Raw genomic sequence first — 17,793 nt, 5'->3', positions numbered from 1 at the left:
ATACCCAAGTGGGATGATTTTTCAGAGAACTAAAGAAAGCGTAGTTGGTTCCTGGACTCTCAGAGGAAAGGAAATGCTCTTTCTCACTTACTTTATCCAGAAAAACTGCATAGTTGTACGTATCCCGAAAAGCTGCATAGTTGTAAGAAGACCTGAATTAATTTACAGTGAAAATCATCACTGATTAAGAGCAGAAATATCTAATTGAAAGACTAAATTGAATAAAGGTGTGCTGGAAGACCACCATCTGAAACAAAGGCTCTTATCCTTTTTACTTTCATCATTATTTATACCCCTCTTTCCCTCTGTTTGTCTTCTGTGTGTATGTGTGTATATATAAAGGGTGGGGTGAGTTAAAGTGGGGGGGTTTAGGAGTTAGATTATAATTAACCTGTTGTATTTGCTGCATATTTAATCACAGTTATTGTTATTAACTTAGTTAATTAATTGTCTTTATTTATTTCAATTGTGTTGCGACCCCGTGTCAAGTGATTGACTGTGCACTAGCCCAGGGGTTTGTAACACACACCTGATGTTTTCTCATATCCGTTGTTTATTCAAAGAAAATTAGTTTTCTTTGAATAAATGACCAATTGCCTTTTAAAAGTTCTAATTCTACCACCCTGTTGGCTGATTTTAGCCCCTATGTAGATGGAAAAAAATCTCTCCTATCCCTACTAATTCTTTTGCCAATTATTTTAGCTTCCTAACCTCTGGTTACCCACCCACATGAAGAAACAGTTTCTTTCTACTTGCCCTGTCAAACCCCTTCCCTTTATGATTTTGTATATTTCTGTTCGATCGCCCCTTAATTTTTGGTGCCATCAGAATAATGTATCTGGCTTTCACAGGGGGTTTCCAGCAGGTGCAGGTCCTATGTTCCCAAATGGACCAGGAGGCCTTCACCAGCTGCCTGATGCTGAAGCAGTCAGAAGAGAAGTGAAGAGACTTGAAAATGTGGCCAAACAAGCACATTCCTACAGGTTGGTTGCTGAAAGAAGCTTTGTTTTTCTTTATTATTCTTACTGCATGCCTGCTACATTTTAACAAGGAGCCCTACAGACATCCATTCCTTTTGAAAGCTGATACAGATTTGTCACCAGTTTAGGTATCTTTCATTTTCATTTGTGTTAAAATCGTGGAAATCCATGTTTTTATTTGTACTCCTCAAGGCGAAGGATGTTGGTGCTGCAAAGGAGGACACTTTTAGACTTTGTCACTTTGCAGGTCCTATGTAATGTAGACTACCCTGAATAGTGTCCGAGAGCAGATTGTGTGAAGACGTGTGATAGATGGTGTAGAGTGGACCGCACTGGGAGCAGCAAATGCAATAGACCAGATTGAAGGATACGTGCTGTCTCACTTGAAAAGAGTATTTAGAGCCTGAGACTGTGAGCAGGGAGAATGTAAAGGAGCAGGTGTTGCACCTTCTGCGATTGCATGGGAAGGTGCCATGGGTAGAGGTTGAGGTGTAGGGGGGTGATGGAGGAGTGGTCCAGGGTGTCCCGGAGGGAACGTTTCCTGAAAAATGCTGACGGGGAAATGAGGGGAAGATGTGTTTAGTGGTGCAATCGTGCTGGAGTTGGCGGAACTGGTGGAGGATGATTCTTTGAATGCGGAGGCTAGTGGGGTGAAAAGTGAGGACAAGAGGGACCCTATCCTGGCTCTGGGAGGGAGGAGAGGTGGTGAGGGCAGAGGTGCCCTCGGGTCGGACATGGCTGAGAGCCCTGTCGACCACAGTGGGTGGGAAACCACGATTAAAGTGGCATCATTGGAACAGATGCGACAGAGGCAAGGAGCTGGGAGAATTGGATGGAGTCCTTATAGGATGTGGGGAGTGAAGAGCTGTAGTCTAGGTAGCTGTGGGAGGCAGTTCTAGGTAGCTGTGGGAGTCGGTGTGTTTGTAGTGGATATTAGTGGACAGTCTATCCCCAGAAATTGAAATAGAAAGGTCAACCAGAAATTGAAATAGAAAGGTCAAGGAAGGGACGTATTCGAGATGGACCATGTGAAATAGAGGGGTCGAAATTGGGAGCAAAATTAATACATTTTTTCCAGGCCAGACGGGAACATGAAATGGCTATAAAATAGTCGCCAATGTACCGAGTTGTGGGATGGGGCCGGATCGGACTGGAACAAGGAATGTTCCGCATAACCCATGAAGAGACTGGCAAAACTGGGATCTATGCGGGTACCCATAGCTACATCTTTGGTTTGGAGGAAATGAGACATGCTAAACGAGAAATTGTTGAGTGAGAGGACAAGTTCAGCCAGATGGAGGAGAGTGTTGGTGGATGGGGATTGTTTGGGCCTCTGTTTGAGGAAGAAGCGGTGAGCCTCAGACCATCCTGGTGGGGAATGGAGGTATACAGGTATTGGACATACAAGGTAAAAGGGATGTTTGCTCAAAGTGGTCAAAGTTTGTAATGTAAAAGCAAATTACTGCGGATGCTGGAGTTTGGGGGGAAAAAACGGTTGGGAAATCTCAGCTGGTCTGACAGCATTTGTGGAGAGAGAACAGAGCTGATGTTTCAAGTCAGGATGACTCTCTTTTAAGAGTCGAAAATTTGCTTAATATTTGTAATGTTCTTACTTTAGACGTGTGGATGCTGCCTTGACTTAATCCTTTAAAGTGAGCCAGAACATGATGGGACTAGTCAGTTGCTAAATGCTTCACAAAAATCAGGAAACATCCTAGTTCTGCTTCGGAACCTGTTTTGAGTTTATTGATTTCCGCTGTGATGTTGGTTTGCAGACCAGCAAGGGATGGTTGTTCTTATTGTTACCTTGTAATCTCTTCTGGAAGGGAAGTAAATGTTGAATGAAGAATGGATGAGTTTGGTTGTAAATGCATCTATGATTGAGGACTTTGGTGTTGTTGACTCTTGCACAAGAGTAGACAGTGTCTAAAGTATTAGAGGAACCCATGAAAATGTCTCGGTTGAGGAAATAAATACATTTGGGAGAGGAAGAAGAAGTGGGATGAAAATGCTCGAAGGAAATTATGTATACAATCAAATTCAGTGTAAGTTGAATTGTTTGCCATAATGATCGTCGTTTCATGTAAATTGATGAGAAATTGAGTGTCTTCCAAGTTTTTATTTTTGGGTGAGTTATACTTTGCAACAGAAGTGAAGCCATCTCCAATGTGAATCATGTAAATTCAAGTTCTCACTATGAGACTAACTATTGACGGTGAGTAGGAAATCGATTCCAAAAAAAAATTTAGAATACCCAATTCTTTTTTTATTCCAATTAAGGAGCAACTTAGCGTGGTAATCCACCTACCTGCACATCTTTGGGGAGAATGTGCAAACTCCACACGGGCCGGGATCGAACCCGGGACCGTGGCGCTGTGAGGCAGCAGTGCTAAGCACTGCACCACCATGCCGCCCTGAGCAGGAGATTGATGGTAACAGGCTACACAGTGATGCGACTACCGGTGCGGTCTTGTGAAAACTCTCTGGTGGAAAAATCAGAGTGCATATGGATTTTCCACTGTACTCGTATGAGAAACTGATCATGCAAACAAATACTAGTGATGTCGGTTTCCCAGTAATTTGATTTGGAGACTCTGAAGCGTGTTTTTTTAATATTGGATTTCCGATTCCTGGTGAATCCCCTGCCAAGACAAAAGATAACTTAGTCTGAGGTCAGATCAATTACAGTTGATGCTGCCAGCAAGAAAAAGCTGTGTCAATGCTGAGTTTTGATTCTACGTGAACTGTGCCAAAGAGAGAAGATGACAAACCATTTTATAAATGGATAAATGCCCAGTTTTTTGCATGAAATCTAAAAACTGTAGATGCTGGAAGTACCAAATAGAAACAGAAGATGCGAGAAAAACTCAGCAGGTCAGGCAGCATCTGTTGGTCAGGCAGCATCTGTTGTGGGAGAAACGGGGCGAATGTTATCTCTGTTTCTCTTTCTGCAGATGCTGAATTCAGACCTGCTGAATATTTCCAGTTATTTGTAAGTGACTTGCATCTTTTCTACTTGGCACACCTATTGTATTTGCGGAAACCTTTTTAGTTTTTCAAAACCAAAGCTGTTAAAAGCAGAACTTTCCCCTGCACCTCTTTGAGGCTAATGTTCCTAATCCCCGCTGTCTCTCTCAAATTGAAGTTTGTTCATTGTATGATGTATAAATGTGCACAGTTATGTCACCAAGCCACCCGTCTACAAGGGCCATGCACCAAATATAGTCCATTGTAGACAATGGTAAATCAGTGAAGGCTAATATTGGGGAAACCAGTTTGGTTTCCTGAATTGTCATGTAACTAGACTGATGAATACCACCCATTCCTATCCAACCTACATCCAAGTCCAGTACCATGCTACTTGGTTATCTCTTAAAGCTCCTGTGCAACTTACCCACCAGTGTGACAATTTCTTGAGAGTTTCTTTTTTTTTTTACGGGGTGTGATTGTAGCTCAATTGTTAGTGAGTCTTAATTTTTTGTATTTCTATAAAACTGACTTCTTACAATGAAGCTTTAAAAAAATCTTGCCATCTATTTCTGCAGGCAGCGAGGATATGCAGCTGCAGAAAGGGCAAAGCAAGTCGAAGAATTTTGGCAGCGAAAGCGGGAAGCATTACAGAATAAAGCGCGTGGTGAAGGACACTTGGTATGAAACTTTTGGTTCCTTTTTTTCCTAACCGGTTGAGTGAGGTGCAATGGGTTAATTGTATGACGTTAGTGCGTGCCACTATTTTCACAGCCTCTTTGCATCTGCAGTTTTAATTCCTCAGCCGGGGGCGTAATCATGTGGAATTGTGGTATCCTCCATCGTGATAGAGGAGATTGTTGAAATTCTAGGTGAACTTAAAAATGATATTCAGTAGGTATTGGCTGTCTTTAGTTGATGTCTTCAGAACTGGAAAGTGCAGAGGCACTAGCCATAACCATCTAATTTTCCTTGCTACAGGGTAGGGAGAAGAATTGATACCAGAAGACTGGAGAATTGTAAATGTTGCATGGATGTCTGGAAACAGGTGAAAGGTTAAACCCAGCAACGACAGGCCAGTTAGTTTAACCTCGGTGGGTTGTTTTTTTCATTCATGGGCTGTGGCCATCGTTGGCTGAGCCAGCATTTATTGTCCATCCTTAACCGCCCTTGAGCTGAGTGGCTTGCTGGACCATTTCAGAGGGCAGTTGAAAGTCAACCATATTGTTGCGAATCTGGTGTCTGATGTGCAGAGAATTGTTAAGTGATATATTTTTGTGGGGAGTAGAAGGAGAGGCAACATAAAGCACAATTGTAAAGGGGGTGCAGAAACAGAGAAAACTGTGGGTACATGTTTCTAAATCATTGTAGGGCAGGTTGAGAAAGTGGTTAATAAAACAGACGGAATTCTGGGCTTTAAAAGTATGGGCTCAGAGCACAGAAACGAGAAAGCTGTGATGAACTTTTAGAAAACTCTTGTTCAACCCCAACTGGAGTATTGTGTCCAGTTCTGGGCACCACAGTTTAGGACTGATGTCAAGGCTTGAGAGAGGAGAGGGTACTAAAACAATGAAAATAGTTCCCGGGATGAGGGACTCCAGCTGTAAGGACAGTTTGGAGAAACTGGGGTTGTTCTCCTTTTTGAGGAAAGTTTTTGTTTGGAAATACTTTTATTATTTTTTACAGAGCATACAATATTGCAGAGTAACAGCTAAACAGTAAGACCATGCCCTTTCTCCCACTTCCCCCGACAACAATACAACCTCATCACTGAATTCCGCAACAGCTAACAATGACCAACTCTTTCAAGTACATTATAAGTGGCTGCCATCTGCAATAAAACCCTTCCACTGGCCCCCTCATGGTAAATTTGACCTTCTCGAGATGCAAAAACTCCATCAGGTTGCCCAGCCACGCCGAGACGCTTGGCTGTGTAGTCGACCTCCCAGCCCAAGAGGATCTGACTCCTTTCCACAAGTGCGGCAATGGCCAGCACATGTGCCCCTGCTCCCGTCCGGAGCTCCGGCACATTGAAACCCCAAATATCGCCACCAGTGGGAAAGGTTCCAACCCAGTGCCCAGGATTGACGACCTAGTATCAAAAAAGGAACCTCCAGAAACTCACCAGCTTTGAGCATGACCAGAGCATGTGCGCATGGTACGCCAACCCCTCGAACACCAATCACATCTATCCTCCACCCCGTCGAAAAACCGACTCATTCTAGTCTTCGCGAAGTGAGCTCGAAACACTACGTGTAGCTGGATGAGGCAGCCTCGCACAGGACGAGGTCACATTCACCCTCCTGAGTGCCTCACTACAAACCTCCTCCAAGGTCAGCCCCAGCTATCCTCCATCACCTGCTATCCGCTGATATATGCCTGACGTATTGGCCACCTCCGACCTTGAGCAGGATAAAATCCGCTCGAGCAAGGTCGAAGGCTGCTTCACCGGGAAGGCTGGAAAGTACCTTTTTGACCCAGCTTTGCACCTAGAGATACCTGAACCCATCAACATCTGTAAGCCCATATTTCTCCTTCAATGCCCCCAGGCTCGTGAACCAAACCTCTTAAAAATAAATCTCCCACTTTCTCCAACCCCTTTTCCTTCCACTCTCTAAACGTCACACGTGAACTAGCAGGCTCGAATAACTGGCTTGCACAGATGGAAGCTAGCCTTGAGGCAGCCTTCAAATTAAAATGTTGATGGAGTTGTCTCCAAATTATTAATGTGACTACTACCACCGCGTTAGTTGAATGTTTCTTTGGCATCACCGGGAGAGGAGCCATTACCAACACCCCAGGCTTGCCCCCTTCACAGACTCTGCTTCCACCCGGACCCACAGCTCCTCCGAATCTCCGCATCACGCTAGCACATTTCAGCATTGGCTGCCCAATAGAAATAACGAAAGTTTGGCAAGGCCAAGCACCCTGCTTGTCTCCCTCTGGAGCACCGTCCTTCCGATCCTCGGGACCTCTCCCACCCAAATAAACCCGGTCACAAGCCAGTTGATCTCCCTTAAAAACACCTTGGGCTGGAACGCCACAAGGCACTGAAATAAAAATATAAATCTTGCTAACATATTCATTAACCGATTGTACTCTGCTCGCCAGGGATAGTGGGAGGCCGTCCCATCTTTGTAGATCTGCCTTATCCTTCCCTACCAGATTTGTGTAGTTCAACCTCCAGTCCCTTGCTATCTGGACCCCCAAATACAAAACATGACTTGCTGCTAACCGGAACAGCAACCCTCCCAAGCTGCCCTGCAAGTAATCGCTCTTTCCTGTGTTTAACTTGTAGCCAGAAAAGGCTCAAACACTACTAGATCCCCATCATGTTTCCCACTGTCACCTCTGGATCTCTAACATATAGTAGCAAATCGTCCAGAGGACACCAGAGAATTGAATGCTCTTTTTAAGAATAACACATGGCTGCATTGGGTGCTGGAAAGAAGAGGAACAAATTGTATGAAGGAAAAAGAATGTTTCCGAGGGAAGGAAGTAGTGCTATGTTAGAAAAGAGCAGACTAAGAAGGATAAAAGAAATACCAAGACAAGTTTACAATACATGTGTATGATGAAGAAGGTCGATGAGCCTCGAGCAAAAGTAGCCATGTGGAAATATGCAGTGACAATGACGGAAACTTCGCTTAATCATTAGGACTCAGCGCCTCATATTCAAGGATGAGTGTGCAGAAAAGATGGAGAATGAGAACGGGTAGGTGGTGAACTCATTAAGGGAGAATTGCAGTGATGGAAAGAGAATGTGGTTGAGGGGGCAAAGTCAGAATCCATTTGGTTAGAGTTGAGAGGCATGTACAGGATTTTGGGAAACAATTGGTTCTAAGTAATCTACATTAGTATTTTTGGGTGTTAGAAATAGGGCTTTAATTAAGCAAGTTTAATTTTCAGTTTCTGTATAAGAAAGGGCTAAACCTTTAGTTAACCTAATGTTAAACAAAGATACCTGCATGTCTGCGGGCTTGGGTCACTTTAAACTGTGCCTGCATTTTAATTGAAGGGTTTACAATATGAAATTAAATAGGTTTTAAAGGGAAACTAGGTTGTTGCTTAGGAACCAGGGACCACCCCAGATTCAAAAGAACTTTGAGCTTCGTTTTAAGCTGGTCCCAGGACGACTTGGACAGGACCAAGCAACTGGGAAGAAAGCAAACTTACCCAAAGAACAAAAAGTCCAGAAACCAGGGATGTCTCAGGAAGACAGGTAAGTTAAAGGAACAAAATGCAAGAAACTAAACAAGATCCTGTTGGTCGAAGTTTGAAGTAAAAAGCAGAGAAAGTACTGTTACTTGGAGACAGCTCAAGAACCAGATTTAAAGTCAGCTAGGAAAGAAGATGAACATCTGAGGTAAATCAAAGGTTTGGTGACATCTTAATACATCCTGTGAAGCCATAGTGTTCTGTTGGCATTGCTGGGTACCTAAGATATTGTGTGGAAGCTTGAATGCATGTGACAATCCAAGGAAGAGAGTATACTGAAAGGAGAGATTGAAATCCTGGAAGTGGATCCTTGGTGAAGGCATCTGAGAGGAAGTGTCCTCAGGCGACTCAAAATAAAAGTGCCGTTCCTCGTGCGTGACCCAGAAACGGTCCGAACTTCACCTTTTTCTTAAAAAGGATCGACCTAATCTGGTTGAAGTCTGCTCTTCTCCTGGCCACCTCCACAGGAGGTAAACCCGCAGGATACTGTTGTCCCACTTACAGCTCCGTGTCTGCTTGGTCCACTGTAGAATGCGCTCCTTATCCAAGTACCTGTGGAATCTCACCACCATTGCCCTCGGGGAGGTCTCCCATTCGCGGCTTCCTCGCGAGTGCTCTGTGAGCCCTGTCCACCTCCAAGGGCAGGAAGAATCATGTCTGCGATATATGTTCCAGCGTCTGCTCCTTCGGACCCCTCCGGGAGCCCAACAATTCTTAAGTTCTGCCGGCGGGACCTATTCTCTAGGTCCTCCACCTTCTCCAGGAGCTTCTTCTGCTGGTCTCTCAGCATCCCCACCTCCAACTCCATCGCAGTTTGATGTTTCTCCTGCTCAGCCAGCGCCTTCTCTCCCTTCTGGATTGCCCGATCTTGGCCGTCCAATCTAAGCTCCAGCCGCTCAATTGACTCTTTTATCGGGTCCAAGCAGTCCCGTTTCTACTTAGCAAAGCCTTCCTGAATAACTTGCATCAGCTGCTCAGTTGAGCGCTGGGTTGACAAACCAGAGGTCCGGTCCTCCGCCATGCTGTCTCCTGCTGCAGCTTCAGCCCAAGCCTTCGCTGTCTTTCTGTTTCTGCCTTTACAAGCACTTCTAGTCCTTCTCTCCATGCACCGATGTGGGAATTCAGTACACAATTGCCTCCTCACTGGTTTTACAATTCAAGTCTGGTAGAAAATCGGGGGAAAAGGTCCAAGTACCTGTGGAATCTCCCCACCATTGCCCTCAGGGAGGTCTCCCATTCGCGGCTTCCTCGCGAGTGCTCTGTGAGCCCTGTCCACCTCCAAGGGCAGGGAGAATCATGTCTGCGATTATATGCCCCAGCGTCCGCTCCTTCGGACCCCTCCGGGAGCCCAACGATTCTCAAGTTCTGCCGGCAGGACCTATTCTCTCGGACCCAAGTGGGAGTCACCAAATGTGTGACTTACTCCTTCATAGCCGCCACCGGAAGTCGCTGCAGCTTCTTTTGATCAGTTAAAGGCACAGATCAACAAAAATAATTGGAACTCACTGCTGCATGGACTCGTTGTGACAAGTAATAGATGTATTCATGCCGAATCTAGCTAATTAATATGTGGGAAGGAATTAGAAGAATATGCTTGTGATCTGGAGCAGGGACCAATTGGATCAAATGGCCTGTTCTTTTGCTTTTAATTCTGTGCAGTAAGTATGTGTGAGGCACAGGAAGCAGTCTAACTCAAAGCACTTTACAAAGTGTGGAGAGGTTCATTGGGCTTCGAATGTATCTGCACACGCTCAGTGCTCATTTCCATGTTTCAAGCATGTGTAGCTACTTTTTAAGATATTTAAAATCTTGTGGTCTGTACATGCATCTCTCCTAGGCCTAAGACTGAATTACAGCTAGGTGATAAAATGCAAATATTGTCAGCCACTGACTGACACTGTACCTGTCACTTCTCTCTAACTAGCTAATCGGTCAAGTGACGGTGTGCAATATTGCCCTGGCTGTAGCATCGGCTTTAATTTTGAACTCTGATCTTTAATCATGCTGTCTTTTGGACTGACCAACAAGTTGGAATGTGACATCTACTAGAATTTAAAATTTAGAACCATGAAAGGTTAAGACAGGATATCTTTGCCGTGCCAAATTTCTCCGTTTTAACTTTAGGACGATTGTTAGTCTCTCTAACAGCATATTATACTTGGTCACCCATGAGAGATTAAGGATGGGCAATAAATGCTAGCCTAGCCAGTGATAACCAAATTCCGCAAAATTAAAGAAAGACAATTTGTGATTGATGGTTTGTACCTCTGCACACTTTGTAAAGTTAGTTTGGTAAGTCAACTGAGTTCGACTGCTTCCTGTGCCTCACGCATACTTACTGCACAGAATTGCATGTACTCTTGTGGCTATTTTGTGATTTGTAGGGAATCTGATTGCAGGAGCAATTATTTAAAGCTTCTCTATTGTCTGAAAGATGTTGAACAATAACCATTTAGATCAGGGCTCTTTTCAGATCTCCATTTCAGATAAAATCTTTTGAGATTTGTCTCCCATGCAGTATTAACAATCTGATAAACTCTGAAATAAGAGGGTCACTACTGGGATTTACTGTGTCTAGCATCGGTATTCGAGCATTCATCATATTCTGTAATAATCCTTTGGCTAATTTTCAAGTTGTGTCGTGAATAGGCGAATGCTCTTTAAAATAGGAAACTATGAAGAGTGTCATGTGAATGTATCGTGTCACAAGGTGACATTTTGAATTTTCTGTTTTCTTGTGAGCATGATTAGTTCATTAATTTCAATTTAAAATGTTGGCATGCTTATATTAAACATTTCATCCTGGGAAAATGACGCGGTTTGCGTGAAATATGCTGCCTCACGGTGCTGAGGACCTTGGTTCGATCCTGGCCCTGGGTCACTGTCTGTGGAGTTTGCACATTTTTCCCGTGTCTGTGTGGGTTTCGCTCCCACAACACAAAAGATGTGCAGGGTAGGTGAATTGGCCACATTAAATTGCCCCTTCATTGAGTAAAAAAATAATTGAGTACTCTAAATTTATATCTAAAAAAAAAAGGAATATACTCTATCAATTTTGTTTTCAATCATTTAATAATTTGAATAATTACACTGACTTTTTTAAGTAGCAATTATTAATTTAAAATCCTTTTAATCCCTCCATCCCAAAAGTTGCCATTGCCAGTTTGATTTTGTTAGAAAGATAATTGAACTGATTGGTGTCTAAACTAATTTACAACATTTACAGAATAATTACTGAAGAAAACATCGTCTTCATTCAAATGGAAGTCCTGTGACCACATGGTTAATAAGTTGCGGCTTCCAGTGGATTTGTTAATATTGACAGTATTTTAGGCAGATTATTTTTGTTTTGTGTTGCAAATTACAAAAATACCAGTAGTAAAATGGTCAACAGATGATCGAGGTATTGCCATTACACGCAATGTCACCTTTGTCATTCGATAAGAAAGGAAAATTTAAATCAAAACTGAAACATAACACATGATTACATTGTTGTAAAACATTAGCATTCCACAAATTGCTTTCTTTGCAGTTTTCGCTATTCAATTGTACACATTGTCGCTTTCTATTTTGACCACTGTTTAGTGGTATCTGAGCCAGGGGTTGTGCACTGTGATGCCAGAGATCTCTAGTCACTAGCAGCCCAGTGCATTTGAATAGATTTTACGAGTAACATTTATGCCAAAAAGAGAGAACCTGACTATCTCTTGCCTTGAGGTTCCACAACAGTACTATCATGAAATCTCCCATCATCAACATCCTTGGGGGGGGGGGGGTTGGCATCCGATCCACCACCTTAAACAATCACTTGTTGTGTGGCACTATCATCCTGTTAAATGGAATAGATTTCAAAAAGATGTGTTAGCTCAAAACTGGGCATTCATTAAGTGCTGTGGGCCAGCAGCAGAATTGTGCGTAACATTCCGGCCCAGCATATCCCTTACTTTATCATTACCGTTAAGCCAGGGATTAACCCTGGTTCAATAAAGAGCTCGAGGGCATAATGAGATGTCAACCTGGTGAAGTGATATCTGAGGACTGCTTACATACCAACCAATAAAAGCAGCAAGCGACTGATAGAACTAAGTGATCCCACAACCACTAAAGCAGATGTGAGTTCTGCAGTTCTGCCACACCATGGTGTGAAAGGTTGTGAACAATTTGACAACTCACTGGAGGAGGAGGTTCCACAAATATCTCAATCCTCAATAGTGGAGGAGCCTAGCACAGTTGTGTAAAAGACGAGAATGAAGCATTTGCAACAATCTTCAGCCAGAAGTGCCAAATGGGTGATCTATCTCTGCCTCCTGAGGCCCCAGCATTGCAGATGTCAGTATTCAGCTAATTCGATTCACCCCCACGGGATATCGAGAAAAGACTGAAGGCACTGGAAACTGCAACGGCTATGGGGCCTGCCAATATTCCAGCAATAGTACACAAGACTCCAGAAGTAGCTGTACCCTTGGACAAGCTGTTCCAGTGCAGCTGCAATACTGGCATCTACCAGACAAGGTGGAAAAGTGCCCAGGTGGGTCCTGTCCAGAAAAAACAGGACCAATTCTACCCAGCCAATTATCATCCAAATGCCTACTCTTTTTTTATAATCAGCAACGTAATGGAAGTGGGTGGTTGACAGTGCTAACGGCTGGCATTTACATTGAAACAACCTACTCACTGGTACTCAAGTTTGGAGTCCACCAGGGCCACTCGGCTCCTGACCTCATTACAGCCTTAGTTTGTTTGTGTGGAGTTTGCACATTCTCCCCGTGTTTGCGTGGGTTTCACCCCCCCCCCCCCCCAATAACCCAAAGATGTGCAAGGTAGGTGGATTGAACACGCCCCTTCATTGGAAAAAAAAATTACAGCCTTCGTTCAAACATGGACAGAAGAGGTGGGTGGGAGTGACTGCATTTCGCAGAGTGTAGCATCAAGGAGCTGGAGCCAAGCTGGAGCTGAATGGCTTCTCTGTGCTGTAATTTTTCTCTGGTTCTGAAAGTCAACACTGGTTGGAGTCATACTTATCATCAAAAAGATGATGGTTGTGGTGGTTGGAGGTTAATCACTTCAGTCCCAGGACATCACCATAAGAGTTTCTCAAGACAGGCCCAACCTTTTCAGCTGTTTCATCAATGACGTTCCCTTCTTCATAAGGGATGTTTGTGCAATGTTCAGCACCATTCGTGACTTCTCCGATACTGAAGCAGTCTCTGGCCATTTGCAGCAAGACTACATAGAACATAACAGCGCAGTACAGGCCCTTCGGCCCTCGATGCTGCGCCGACCTGTGAAACCAATCTAAAGCCCATTTACACTATTCCCTTATCGTCCACACGTCTATCCAATGACCATTTGAATATCCTTCGTGTTGGCGATTCCACTACTGTTCCAGCAGAGGGCAGTACAGCGGAGCTGCTGATTGGCTGTTGCGGGGAAATTTGCATACGTCCGTGTGCTCACCCTAACTTGAAGGTGGTTTGTGGAGGAGCTGTTGTCAAGTGACACTTAAACCCGAAACACTTCAGTGTTTCCCTCCCTACCCCCTCCTCCTAAACAAAAAAAAACCAACCGCTGTAAGGATAAAGAGGAAGGCTCGAGGGCAGGTAGAAGGCGAAAGAAGTTGAACTGTGACGTCACAGCAGGTAAGGGACTGGCTGGCTGAACAGCAAACTACCCAGCCTTCAGAACAGCGACCACGACACCACACAACCCTGCCATGGCAATCTCTGCAAGACGTGCCAGATCATCGACATAGATACCACCATTACACGTGAGAACACCACCCACCAGGTACGTCGTACATACTCTGCCAACGTTGTCTACCTCATTCGCTGCAGGAAAGGATGTCCCAAAGCGTGGTACATTGGTGAGACCATACAGACGCTGCGACAACGAATGAACGGACATCGCGCAACAATCACCAGGCAGGAATGTTCCCTTCCAGTCGAGGAACACTTCAGCAGTCAAGGGCATTCAGCCTCTGATCTCCGGGTAAGCGTTCTCCAAGGCGGCCTTCAGGACCCGCGACAACACAGAATCGCCGAGCAGAAACTTATAGCCGAGTTCCGCACACATGAGTGCGGCCTCAACCGGGACCTGGGATTCATGTCGCATTACATTCATCCCCCACCATCTGGCCTGGGCTTGCAAAATCCTACCAACTGTCCTGGCTTGAGACAATTCACACCTCTTTAACCTGGGGTTACCCCTATCTCTGGATATGTAAACACTTAATTAACTGCAAATGCTCGCATTCTAAGCATTGTCTTGCATCTTTGAATTTGTCTCTATATATGTTTCTGGAATCTACCTCTTCATTCACCTGAGGAAGGAGCAGTCCTCCGAAAGCAAGTGTTTGAAACAAACCTGTTAGACTTTAACCTGGTGTTGTAAGACTTCTTACTGTGCTCACTCTCGTCCAACGCTGGCATCTCCACATCATAAATAAGTTGTGGCAGGGCACTTGGATAAGCTCAAGGCAATCAGGCAGAGTCACCATGGTTTTGTGAAAGGGAAATGGGGGTAGGCAGGATACAGATTTAAATTAGAATCCGATCAGCCATGATCTTATTAAATGGCAGAGCTGGCTCAAGGGACTGAATGGCCGACTAAGTACAGCTCCAGCAGCACTCAAAGTTTTACACCATCCAGGACAACGCAGTCTGCTTGATTTGTATGCCGTCCGCCAGTCCTTCGGTCACTGATGCACCATGAGAGCATTGTATGTAACGTCTACAAGATGCATTGCAGCAGCTAACAGAATCTCCTTTGGCAGCACTCTCCAGAATCACACAACGTACAATGCAAGAGGCCGTTTGGCCCATCGAGTCAGCACAGACACATGAAAAACACCTGACTTACCTAATCCTGTTTGCCAGAACTTGGCCCATAGCCTTGAATGTCATGACATGTCTCATCCAGGTACTTATTACAGCAGGACTTTTTAAAAGTCAGTGTCGTGACACACGTGGTGGGGTGTGGGCAGGTATCAGGAGGGTAGCGGAGTGATCGGTTGCAGTGCCCGATGGTGAGTGAAGCGCACAACGGCCGCAACCGACCATCCCATGCATGCATGCCCTCTCAGGCGGATCCGGCAGTGCGCAGGCCCGGAGCCCTGGGGCAGACCACCTCCTCCTGACGTCAGTGTTCTGTCCCAGTACTGACACCTCTTGGCATCGGCGTGCTGTCCCAGGACCAAATTTCTTTTTAAAAACAATGGAGTCTTCCCACCAGAAGTGGTGACAGAGAGCAGGTCACTCACCTGGCACATACCCTGTACATCTGTGCTTTGGGTGCAAAATCACGGAGGAGAGATTCCTCCATTTTGTAGCTGCCAGCAAGCAAGGCAACAGCACTGAAGCATTTAAAATGGATTGTGTCATAATAAGGAAGAGAGAGCCAGAGACACACACCGTCTAGGACCTCGCAACTAAATCTGCTGGAAAGAGCTGCTCCGGCGAATCATCGGCAGGACAAAGCAGGTCTGGTGTGAGCTCAAGGGCCTCTGGTGAACAACTCATTAAGAAGAAGCTGAATTTAGGAACAAAATAGTATAAAGATAATTTCTTGAGGTATGGCTTTATTAATTGTGCCAATGCAAATCCGGATGCAAAGCCCATGTTATATGCAGGGAAGTACTGGCAAATGGGTCTCTGGGCCTGTTACTCCTTCCTGTCACCCTGGAGGGAACATGTTGGGCCTGTACTCTCCCCATTTCCTTTTCGAAAGTCCCTACCCCCATTGCTCTTCTGTCGATTTCCCCACAAGTAACTCTTTCTAGTCTACCGTGGCCCGATCCTTCCTTATTTTCCTAAAATCTGCTCTCTCCCAATCCAAAAGCTTTTTTGCAACCTGTCTTTTTCTTTGTCCATAACAAGCTTAAATTGTACCGTATTGTTGTTGCTGTCACTAAAATGCTCAACCACCTGTCTGGCTTCATTCCCCAGCATTAGGTCCTGTATTGTGCTGTCCCTGATGGATCCTCTACCTATTGACCTAAAATGTTTAAGAACTTCACGCCATCTAAGCCCTCAACACTGTGGCTACCCCAATTAATGTTGGAAAAGTTGAAATCCCCTAATATTATTACCGTATTATTATTTTTACTTCCGCGAATTGCGCACATATTTGCTCCTCAATTTCCGGTTGACTAACCCGGGGTCGATAATAAGCACCTAGCAATATGGCTGTCCCTTTTCTATTTATAACCTCGACCCATAATTTGATTCCCTCCAAGATATAATCTCTCCTTACTTCACTAACTTAATGCAATGCCTCCTTTTTTTCCTTCCTCTGTCTCGCATGAAGATTCTCTATTCTGGGATGTTGAGCCACCAATTCTGCCCCTCTCAACCACCATCTCCGTGATGGCCACTAAATCACAATTCCATGTGTCCATCCTCGCCCTTAACTGTTTTACCTGTAATACTCCTGGCATTAAAGTAGAGTTATTCAGTCGTGCCGTACTCCCACGAAACCTAATACAGCTGCATTCCCTTTGACTTGCTAGCTTTCCTGTATTATGCTGTGTCCCTATTCTGCTAATAGTCTGTGTCCCCCTCCTCCTGCCAAATTAGTTTAAACTCCTCCCAACAGCACTAGCAAACCAGCGGCAAGGGTGGTCGTCCCACTTGTACAGGTCCCACCTTCCCCAGAAACGGTCCCTCCTGCAATTCATAAACCACGCATTCATCTGCGCTATTCTACTATTTCTGTACTCACTGGTACATGGAAGTGGGAGCAATCCAGAGATTACAACCCAAGAGATCCTGCTTTTTAGTCCACTGCCTAGCTGCTTGAATTCTTGATGCAAGACCTCATCCCTCTTTTTATCTGCGTCATTGGTACCAACATGTACCATGGCCTCTTGTCACCCTCCCCATTCAGGATGCCCTGCAGATGTTCAATTACATCCTGGACCCTGGCATCAGGGAGGCAACACAACATCCTGGAGTCACGTTGACGACCACAATAGCGTCTGTCCCTCTGACTATTGTTACGTTGCCTTGTTACTCTCTTCCCCTCTCTTGCTCTCTCGTGCGCTCTCTCTGGTCATCCAGTCCATTCCTCCTTCAAGTTCCGTTAGCTGCGGTGTGGCCACCTCTCTAAACGTGTTATCCATGATGCTCTCAGACTCGAGGATGCTCCACAGTGTCCCCAGCCATCGTTCCAGCTCTGAAACCCACAACCTCTGCCACCGAGAAGGGCAAAGGCAGCAGACGCATGGGAACACCACCACCTGCAAGATCTCCAAGGCGCACACCATCCTGACTTGGAAATATATAACCGTTCCTTTAATGTTGCTGGGCCAAAATCTCAGAACTCTCTTCCTAACAGCACTGTGGTGTACCAACACCAGGTGTAGCGTTTCAAGAAAGTGCTTCCCCACCACATTCCGGAGGGCAGTTGAGGTTGAGAAATAAAAATGCTAGCCAGGCCAGCGATGCCTACCACTGTAAAATTAAAAAAAAAACGTCTCCACCTCTGAAGCACAGTGATAGCAATGAGTACTATCTGCAACGTGCACACACCCGTCCTTTAACAGCACCTTCTGAATCTGTGACCTCTGCCCCTCCAAGGACAAAGGTGGAAACACCACCACCTGCATGTTCCCGTCCACGCCATTCACCAT

At 45.0% G+C, this 17,793-nt stretch overlaps 1 protein-coding gene across 3 annotated transcripts in view; it reads left to right on the top strand.

Moving 5' to 3' along the window:
• The window catches only part of LOC140429131 (serine/threonine-protein kinase Nek1-like), a 186,034-nt gene that overhangs the window by 72,000 nt on the left and 96,241 nt on the right, over window positions 1-17,793 (top strand). For all 3 annotated transcript variants that reach the window (XM_072515738.1, XM_072515740.1, XM_072515739.1), the window contains exons 17-18: window positions 852-983; window positions 4,526-4,628. In XM_072515738.1, the coding sequence (XP_072371839.1) occupies window positions 852-983; window positions 4,526-4,628 (235 nt within the window). The remainder of the gene's footprint in view (window positions 1-851; window positions 984-4,525; window positions 4,629-17,793) is intronic.

This window comes from Scyliorhinus torazame, chromosome 9 (assembly GCF_047496885.1).
Source record: "Scyliorhinus torazame isolate Kashiwa2021f chromosome 9, sScyTor2.1, whole genome shotgun sequence".
Classification (NCBI taxonomy): Eukaryota; Metazoa; Chordata; class Chondrichthyes; order Carcharhiniformes; family Scyliorhinidae; genus Scyliorhinus; species Scyliorhinus torazame.
Note: the sequence above shows the minus strand (reverse complement) of the source record. Positions and strands in the feature narration are given on the sequence as shown.